Below are 10,515 nucleotides of genomic sequence, written 5' to 3'. Positions count from 1 at the left end.
TGTATCCAGCAAAACTCTCAATTAACATTGATGGAGAAACCAAGATATTCCATGACAAAACCAAATTTACACAATATCTTTCTACAAATCCAGCACTACAAAGGATAATAAATGGTAAAGCCCAACATAAGGAGGCAAGCTATACCCTAGAAGAAGCAAGAAACTAATCGTCTTGGCAACAAAACAAAGAGAATGAAATCACACAAACATAACCTCACATCCAAATATGAATATAACGGGAAGCAATAATCACTATTCCTTAATATCTCTCAATATCAATGGCCTCAACTCCCCAATAAAAAGACATAGATTAACAAACTGGATACGCAACGAGGACCCTGCATTCTGCTGCCTACAGGAAACACACCTCAGAGACAAAGACAGACACTACCTCAGAGTGAAAGGCTGGAAAACAACTTTCCAAGCAAATGGTCAGAAGAAGCAAGCTGGAGTAGCCATTCTAATATCAAATAAAATCAATTTCCAACTAAAAGTCATCAAAAAAGATAAGGAAGGACACTTCATATTCATCAAAGGAAAAATCAACCAAGATGAACTCTCAATCCTAAATATCTATGCCCCAAATACAAGGGCACCTACATACGTAAAAGAAACCTTACTAAAGCTCAAAACACACATTGCACCTCACACAATAATAGTGGGAGATTTCAACACCCCACTCTCATCAATGGACAGATCATGGAAACAGAAATTAAACAGTGATGTAGACAGACTAAGAGAAGTCATGAGCCAAATGGACTTAACGGATATTTATAGAACATTCTATCCTAAAGCAAAAGGATATACCTTCTTTTCAGCTCCTCATGGTACTTTCTCCAAAATTGACCATATAATTGGTCAAAAAACGGGCCTCAACAGGTACAGAAAGATAGAAATAATCCCATGCGTGCTATCGGACCACCATGGCCTAAAACTGGTCTTCAATAACAATAAGGGAAGAATGCCCACATATACGTGGAAATTGAACAATGCTCTACTCAATGATAACCTGGTCAAGGAAGAAATAAAGAAAGAAATTAAAAACTTTTTAGAATTTAATGAAAATGAAGATACAACATACTCAAACTTATGGGACACAATGAAAGCTGTGCTAAGAGGAAAACTCATCGCGCTGAGTGCCTGCAGAAAGAAACAGGAAAGAGCATATGTCAGCAGCTTGACAGCACACCTAAAAGCTCTAGAACAAAAAGAAGCAAATACACCCAGGAGGAGTAGAAGGCAGGAAATAATCAAACTCAGAGCTGAAATCAACCAAGTAGAAACAAAAAGGGCCATAGAAAGAATCAACAGAACCAAAAGTTGGTTCTTTGAGAAAATCAACAAGATAGATAAACCCTTAGCCAGACTAACAAGAGGACACAGAGAGTGTGTCCAAATTAACAAAATCAGAAATGAAAAGGGAGACATAACTACAGATTCGGAGGAAATTCAAAAAATCATCAGATCTTACTATAAAAACCTATATTCAACAAAATTTGAAAATCTTCAGGAAATGGACAATTTCCTAGACAGATACCAGGTATCGAAGTTAAATCAGGAACAGATAAACCAGTTAAACAACCCCATAACTCCTAAGGAAATAGAAGCAGTCATTAAAGGTCTCCCAACCAAAAAGAGCCCAGGTCCAGACGGGTTTAGTGCAGAATTCTATCAAACCTTCATAGAAGACCTCATACCAATATTATCCAAACTATTCCACAAAATTGAAACAGATGGAGCACTACCGAATTCCTTCTACGAAGCCACAATTACACTTATACCTAAACCACACAAAGACACAACAAAGAAAGAGAACTTCAGACCAATTTCCCTTATGAATATCGACGCAAAAATACTCAATAAAATTCTGGCAAACCGAATTCAAGAGCACATCAAAACAATCATCCACCATGATCAAGTAGGCTTCATCCCAGGCATGCAGGGATGGTTTAATATACGGAAAACCATCAACGTGATCCATTATATAAACAAACTGAAAGAACAGAACCACATGATCATTTCATTAGATGCTGAGAAAGCATTTGACAAAATTCAACACCCCTTCATGATAAAAGTCCTGGAAAGAATAGGAATTCAAGGCCCATACCTAAACAGTAAAAGCCATATACAGCAAACCAGTTGCTAACATTAAACTAAATGGAGAGAAACTTGAAGCAATCCCACTAAAATCAGGGGCTAGACAAGGCTGCCCACTCTCTCCCTACTTATTCAATATAGTTCTTGAAGTTCTAGCCAGAGCAATCAGACAACAAAAGGAGATCAAAGGGATACAGGTTGGAAAAGAAGAGGTCAAAATATCACTATTTGCAGATGACATGATAGTATATTTAAGTGATCCTAAAAGTTCCACCAGAGAACTACTAAAGCTGATAAACAACTTCAGCAAAGTGGCTGGGTATAAAATTAACTCAAATAAATCAGTTGCCTTCCTCTATACAAAAGAGAAACAAGCCGAGAAAGAAATTAGGGAAACGACACCCTTCATAATAGACCCAAATAATATAAAGTACCTCGGTGTGACTTTAACCAAGCAAGTAAAAGATCTGTACAATAAGAACTTCAAGACACTGAGGAAAGAAATTGAAGAAGACCTCAGAAGACGGAAAGATCTCCCATGCTCATGGATTGGCAGGATTAATATAGTAAAAATGGCCATTTTACCAAAAGCTATCAACAGATTCAATGCAATCCCCATCAAAATACCAATCCAATTCTTCAAAGAGTTAGACAGAACAATTTGCAAATTCATCTGGAATAACAAAAAACCCAGGATAGCTAAAGCTATCCTCAACAATAAAAGGACTTCAGGGGGAATCACTATCCCTGAACTCAAGCAGTATTACAGAGCAATAGTGATAAAAACTGCATGGTATTGGTACAGAGACAGACAGATAGACCAATGGAATAGAATTGAAGACCCAGAAATGAACCCACACACCTATGGTCACTTGATTTTTGACAAAGGAGCCAAAACCATCCAATGGAAAAAAGATAGCATTTTCAGCAAATGGTGCTGGTTCAACTGGAGGTCAACATGTAGAAGAATGCAGATTGATCCATGCCTATCACCCTGTACAAAGCTTAAGTCCAAGTGGATCAAGGACCTCCACATCAAACCAGACACACTCAAACTAATAGAAGAAAAACTAGGGAAGCATCTGGAACACATGGGCACTGGAAAAAATTTCCTGAACAAAACACCAATGGCTTATGCTCTAAGATCAAGAATCGACAAATGGGATCTCATAAAACTGCAAAGCTTCTGTAAGGCAAAGGACACTGTGGTTAGGACAAAACGGCAACCAACAGATTGGGAAAAGATCTTTACCAATCCTACAACAGATAGAGGCCTTATATCCAAAATATACAAAGAACTCAAGAAGTTAGACCGCAGGGAAACAAATAACCCTATTAAAAAATGGGGTTCAGAGCTAAACAAAGAATTCACAGCTGAGGAATGCCGAATGGCTGAGAAACACCTAAAGAAATGTTCAACATCTTTAGTCATAAGGGAAATGCAAATCAAAACAACCCTGAGATTTCACCTCACACCAGTGCGATTGGCTAAGATCAAAAACTCAGGTGACAGCAGATGCTGGCGAGGATGTGGAGAAAGAGGAACACTCCTCCATTGTTGGTGGGATTGCAGACTGGTAAAACCATTCTGGAAATCAGTCTGGAGGTTCCTCAGAAAATTGGACATTGAACTGCCTGAGGATCCAGCTATACCTCTCTTGGGCATATACCCAAAAGATGCCTCAACATATAAAAGAGACACGTGCTCCACTATGTTCATCGCAGCCTTATTTATAATAGCCAGAAACTGGAAAGAACCCAGATGCCCTTCAACAGAGGAATGGATACAGAAAATGTGGTACATCTACACAATGGAATATTACTCAGCTATCAAAAACAACGAGTTTATGAAATTCGTAGGCAAATGGTTGTAACTGGAAAACATCATCCTGAGTGAGCTAACCCAATCACAGAAAGACATACATGGTATGCACTCATTGATAAGTGGCTATTAGCCCAAATGCTTGAATTATCCAAATCCCTAGAACAAACGAAACTCAAGACGGATGATCAAAATGTGAATGCTTCACTCCTTCTTTAAATGAGGAAAAAGAATACCCTTGGCAGGGAAGGGAGAGGCAAAGATTAAAACAGAGACTGAAGGAACACCCATTCAGAGCCTGCCCCACATGTGGCCCATACATATACAGCCACCCAATTAGACAAGATGGATGAAGCAAAGAAGTGCAGACCGACAGGAGCCGGATGTAGATCGCTCCTGAGAGACACAGCCAGAATACAGCAAATATAGAGGCGAATGCCAGCAGCAAACCACTGAACTGAGAATAGGTCCCCTATTGAAGGAATCAGAGAAAGAACTGGAAGAGCTTGAAGGGGCTCGAGACCCCAAAAGTACAACAATGCCAAGCAACCAGAGCTTCCAGGGACTAAGCCACTACCTAAAGACTATACGTGGACTGACCCTGGACTCTGACCCCATAGGTAGCAATGAATATCCTAGTAAGAGCACCAGTGGAAGGGGAAGCCCTGGGTCCTGCTAAGACTGAACCCCCAGTGAACTAGTCTATGGGGGGAGGGCGGCAATGGGGGGAGGGTTGGGAAGGGAACACCCATAAGGAAGGGGAGGGGGGAGGGGGATGTTTGCCCGGAAACCGGGAAAGGGAATAACACCCCAAATGTATATAAGAAATACTCAAGTTAATAAAAAAAAATATATTTTAGACAAAAAAAAAAAAGAAGTACCATGTGACAATCTTTACAGACACCAGAGAGTGGAGGTCCTATGTCCAAGTCAGTAAGTTCACAGTTCATGGCCTATCCAATGTAAGGCAGCATAAGACTATGAGAAATAGGGAAATGTGTCAAGTATAAAACATGGCAGATATTACAGAGGACTGAATGAAAAGAAGCGCAAAATCAAAGAAACCAACGAGAAACCTACTGTAATTCTTCACGTGAAAGCAGATGTAAATAAAATCTAAAGGAAAGGGCAGAGAAGAAGAGAATATAGAGAAAGATGTGAAACTCAAAGCAATTGGGTATGGCAACAAAAATGTCAAAATGCAGACACTTCTAAGCTGTGCCTGCACAGTGGATGTACTGCATATGCAATGCAGGAGCAGAGGTACCTGGGGAAGTAAGAAAATGAGTTCATTTTGGGTCATGTGAATTGTGACCTAAGGAAACTTCGAGTAATCAGTGCAGTAGCTGGGCCTGGGCTACAGAAACGTCTATGACGTAGCTTTACTGGATTAGGAAAGACTCCTGCCGGAAGTAGTTCAAGTAGGCAATAGGCTACCTAGAACTGACTATCAGGCTATCAGCTGTTTGACTCGACTTTGAGCAGTTGATTTTACTTACTGGAGCCTGTATTTCTTCAAGTATAAAATATACAGCGGCTACCTATATTAGTGATTAGAATTAGTGATGAATTCAGTATAAAGAGTTTATTTTTAATAAGACAGATTTCACATCAGAATGATCGAAGCAATGGATACACTTGCACTTACAAACAAGTAGATAGCTGTGTTCTTACAAATAAGTATTCTGGGGACCTAACAGGAAGGTCCTTCCAATGAGCTACTCTGAAAGAAAAATGTGTGCACATCTTTATAGTTTGCCAAGCTTTAATTCTCAAAATGAGGATATTTCTCATGCCCTCATAGTTTTACCAGGACACATCCATTTGGCATTCTTTTGTATTTGGGCAGCCAAAAGGAATACTTGTGGTTTATTATGAAACCCAACATTGCTGTTTCTAAAATCTGCCAAGATAGATGTAGAAGGAAGAGTTACACACAGTTATTTCCAAAGGAAATGTTTAATGCACTTTGAGAGTACCCAGGAGCTTGGGAAGCAGAAAGCTTCTAATTATTCTAGCTAGAGAGTAAATCAGAAGAAAAAAAAAAAACAAAACAAAAAGACAGTTTCCTCTAGTCCCAGAATTGCTGAACTTTGGATAAAGATAGTACTTTGCTAAGTGACCAAATTCTCAGAAGGCAAAACTATTACCAGACTAAATTAAATTACTCATTTGGTTTTCTCAATCAAAATGTATAGATTTTTGTAGAGATAGAACATTTTTAGACAAATTACATAAATATTTCCAAGAAAACTATTTGAATTCTATAATTAAGAATACATAAAAACTGAAGCGGCAGGTTCCCTGTGGTCCAGACACCACCTGCACCCAACAGCTCCCTACACCCAAATCCCGTGGGAGGGAGAGCTAAACCTTCAGAGGGGCAGACACGCCTGGGAAGCCAGAGGAGACCACACTCTGCTCACATTTCTGACTCCAGAGGAAAACACCTAATGCCATCTGGGACCTGGGTGCATGGGGGCCCCCGGGAAAAGGTGGCACAGACCTTCTTGGTTGCTGCCCTCACGGAGAGCTCAAAAGCAGCCCCCCAGGAGCAACTTCAGCCATGGGACCACAGGTAAGACCAACTTTTCTGCTCTAAGCGACCCGCCTGGTGGACTCAGGACACAGGCCCACAGGAACAGCTGAAGACCAGTAGACAGGAAAGACTACCCTCCAGAAAGCAGAACACTCTGTTCCCATAACTGGCTGAAGGAAAACAGGAAATCAGGTCTATAGCACTCCTGACACACAGGCCTATAGGACGGTCTAGCCACTGTCAGAAATAGCAGAACAAGGTTACACCAGAGACAACCTGATGGCGAGAGGCAAGCGCAGGAACCCAAGCAAGAGAAACCAAGACTGCATGGCATCATTGGAGCCCAATTCTTCCACCAAAGCAAACACTGAATATCCAAACACAACAGAAAAGCAAGATCTAGATTTAAAATCACATTTGATCATGATGATGGAGGACTGCAAGAAAGACATAAAGAACTCCCTTAGAGAAACACAGGAAAACAGTAATAAACAAGTAGAAGCCTATAGAGAGGAATTACAAAAATCCCTGAAAGAATTCCAGGAAAACACAATCAAACAGTTGAAGGAATTAAAAATGGAAATAGAAGTAATAAAGAAAGCACAAAGGGAGAAAGAGACAAGGAGCCATAGATACAAGCATCACCAACAGAATGCAAGAGATAGAAGAGAGAATCTCAGGAGCAGAAGATTCCATAGAAATCATCGACACAACTGTCAAAGATAATGTAAAACGGAAAAAGCTACTGGTCCAAAACATACAGGAAATCCTGGACTCAATGAGAAGATCAAACCTAAGGATAATAGGTATAGAAGAGAGTGAAGACTCCCAGCTTTAAAACAATGACTTTATGAAATTCATAGGGAAATGGATGGAACTGGAAAATATCATCCTGAGTGAGGTAACCCAATCACAGAAAAACACACATGGTATGCACTCACTGATAAGTGGATAATAGCCCAAATGCTTGAATTACCCTAGATGCACAGAACACATGAAACTCAAGAGGGATGACCAAAATGTGAATGCTTCACTCCTTCTTTAAAAGAGGAACAAGAATACCATTGGCAGGGAATAGGGAGGCAAAGTTTAGAACAGAGGCAGAAGGAACACCCATTCAGAGCCTGCCCCACATGTGGCCCATACATATACAGCCACCCAACTAGATAAGATGGATGAAGCAAAGAAGTGCAGGCCAACAGGAACCGGATGTAGATCTCTCCTGAGAGACACAGCCAGAGTACAGCAAATACAGAGGCGAATGCCAGCAGCAAACCACTGAACTGAGAACGGGACCCCCATTGAAGGAATCAGAGAAAGAACTGGAAGAGCTTGCAAGGAGCTCGAGACCCCATATGAACAACAATGCCAAGCAACCAGAGCTTCCAGGGACTAAGCCACTACCTAAAGACTATACATGGACTGACACTGGGCTCCAACCTCATAGGTAGCAATGAATAGCCTAGTAAGAGCACCAGTGGAAGGGGAAGCCCTGGGTCCTGCCAAGACTGAACCCCCAGTGAATGTGATTGTTGGGGGGAGGGCGGTAATGGGGGGAGGATGGGGAGGAGAACACCCATAAAGAAGGGGAGGGAGAGGTTAGGGAGATGTTGGCCCGGAAACTGGGAAAGGTAATAACAATCGAAATGTAAATAAGAAATACCCAAGTTAATAAAGATGAAAAAAAAAAAAGAATACATAAGAAGCAAGATGGTAGCGCTTTGGCGGGCAGGCCGGGGGAGCGGAGCGGGCGGGCAGACCGTGGCCTCTGAGGCCCGAGTCGCCGGAGCCGCCCCGTCCCAGCCCAGCCCTCGCCCGCCTTGGAGGCCAGTCTTTCCTGCGTCTCCTCTGGGCCTCCGGCCCTCGACTCTTCGGTCCTGAGGCCTTGCCTGCTCGGGTCTCCCGCCCGAGCAGCCTGGGTTGAGGTCCCCTTGTGGCTCAACCGAAGAACCTTGAGGGCTATGTGGGATTTGCCATCCTCCCAAATCAAGTGTACAGAAAATCGGTGAAAAGAGGATTTGAATTCACTCTTATGGTAGTAGGTGAATCTGGACTGGAAAAGTCGACATTAATCAACTCATTATTCCTCACAGATTTGTATTCTCTAGAGTATCCAGGACCTTCTCATAGAATCAAAAAGACTGTACAGGTGGAGCAATCCAAAGTTTTAGTCAAAGAAGGTGGTGTTCAGTCGCTGCTGACGATAGTTGATACTCCGGGACTTGGAGGTGCAGTGGATAATAGTAATTGCTGGCAGCCTGTTATCGACTACATTGATAGTAAATTTGAAGATTACTTAAATGCAGAATCTCGAGTGAACAGACGACAGATGCCTGATAACAGGGTGCAGTGTTGTTTATACTTCATTGCTCCTTCAGGACATGGACTTAAATCATTGGATATTGAGTTTATGAAACGTTTGCATGAAAAAGTGAATATCATCCCTTTAATTGCCAAAGCAGACACACTTACACCAGAGGAATGCCAACAGTTTAAAAAGCAGATAATGAAAGAAATCCAAGAACATAAAATTAAAATATATGAATTTCCAGAAACGGATGATGAAGAAGAGAATAAGCTGGTTAAGAAGATAAAGGACCGTTTACCTCTTGCTGTGGTGGGTAGTAATACTATCATTGAAGTTAATGGCAAAAGAGTCAGAGGAAGGCAGTATCCTTGGGGCGTGGCTGAAGTTGAAAATGGTGAGCATTGTGATTTTACAATTCTAAGAAATATGTTGATACGAACACACATGCAGGACTTGAAAGATGTTACCAATAACGTACACTATGAGAACTACAGAAGCAGAAAACTAGCAGCAGTGACCTACAATGGAGTAGATAACAACAAGAACAAAGGGCAACTTACCAAGAGCCCTCTGGCGCAGATGGAGGAGGAGAGAAGGGAGCACGTGGCCAGGATGAAGAAGATGGAGATGGAGATGGAGCAGGTGTTTGAGATGAAGGTCAAGGAAAAAGTTCAAAAGCTGAAGGACTCTGAAGCCGAGCTCCAGCGGCGCCATGAGCAAATGAAAAAAAATTTAGAAGCACAGCACAAAGAATTAGAGGAAAAACGTCGTCAGTTTGAAGAAGAAAAAGCAAACTGGGAAGCTCAACAACGTATTTTAGAGCAACAGAATTCTTCAAGAACCTTGGAAAAGAACAAGAAGAAAGGCAAGATCTTTTAAACTCTATTGACCACCAGTTATGTATTAGTTGCCAATACGCCAGCATGGACATCAGTGTTTGTTGGATCCGTTTGACCAATTTGCACCAATTTTATCCATAATGATGGATTTAACAGCATGACAAAAATTATTTTTTGTTGTTGTTCTCGAAGGAGATTAAGATGCCTTGAATTGTCTAGGATATTGTGTACTTAGAAATTAACAGCTCTAAGTACCTTTCTACATTTTTTCTTTTTTTTTTAAATTAAAAAGATGTCTTCAGTTTAATGCAAGAAAACATTTTACTGTTGTACAATCATGTTCTGGTGGTTTGATTGTTTACAGAATATTCTAAAATAAAAGGACTCTGGAAGGTTTTCATTGAGGATAAATTGCCATAATATGATGCAAACTATGCTACTCTATGATAATTATAATACAGAGGTTCCATTCGATGCAGCCTATACAATAATGTATTTAGTCTAACACAGTGGACCCTATTTTTTGACACTTCCATTGTTTAAAAGTACACATGGAAAAAACCTATATGCTTACAGTGCACCTAGAGCTTTTTATAACAGCCTTGTTTGTTGTTTGTTTGTTTTGGATTCTTTAAATATAAATATAAATATATATATATATTATTCTCATTTAGTACCCCTTTAGCCAGAATCTCATTACTGCTTCATTTTTGTAATAACATTTAATTTAGATATTTTCCATGTATTGGCCCTGCTAAAATAGAAGATAGCATCTTTCATATGGTAGAAACCAACGAGGAAACTTTACTTTAACTCCCTTTTTACATTTTATGGTAAGTAGCAGGAGGAAAAATGCATTTGTAGATCATTTCTAGGCAAATTGTGAAGTTAACGACCAGCCTGTTTCTAC

The 10,515-nt window shown here is 40.6% G+C and overlaps 2 protein-coding genes across 15 annotated transcripts in view; one reads left to right on the top strand and one right to left on the bottom strand.

Annotated features, from left to right (window-relative positions):
- The window catches only part of LOC134483112 (IQ domain-containing protein M-like), a 220,896-nt gene that overhangs the window by 79,021 nt on the left and 131,360 nt on the right, over positions 1-10,515 (bottom strand). The gene's annotated exons all lie outside the window — the stretch shown is intronic.
- On the top strand, positions 8,364-10,001 carry LOC134483113 (septin-7-like). The gene has a single exon (XM_063278352.1). It carries the CDS (start codon positions 8,491-8,493, stop codon positions 9,643-9,645), a length of 1,155 nt encoding a protein of 384 aa, XP_063134422.1. The 5' UTR covers positions 8,364-8,490; the 3' UTR covers positions 9,646-10,001.

This window comes from Rattus norvegicus, chromosome 19 (genome assembly GCF_036323735.1).
Source record: "Rattus norvegicus strain BN/NHsdMcwi chromosome 19, GRCr8, whole genome shotgun sequence".
Lineage (NCBI taxonomy): Eukaryota > Metazoa > Chordata > Mammalia > Rodentia > Muridae > Rattus > Rattus norvegicus.
The sequence above is the reverse complement of the archived record's forward strand: the minus strand, read 5'-3'. Positions and strand labels throughout refer to the sequence as shown.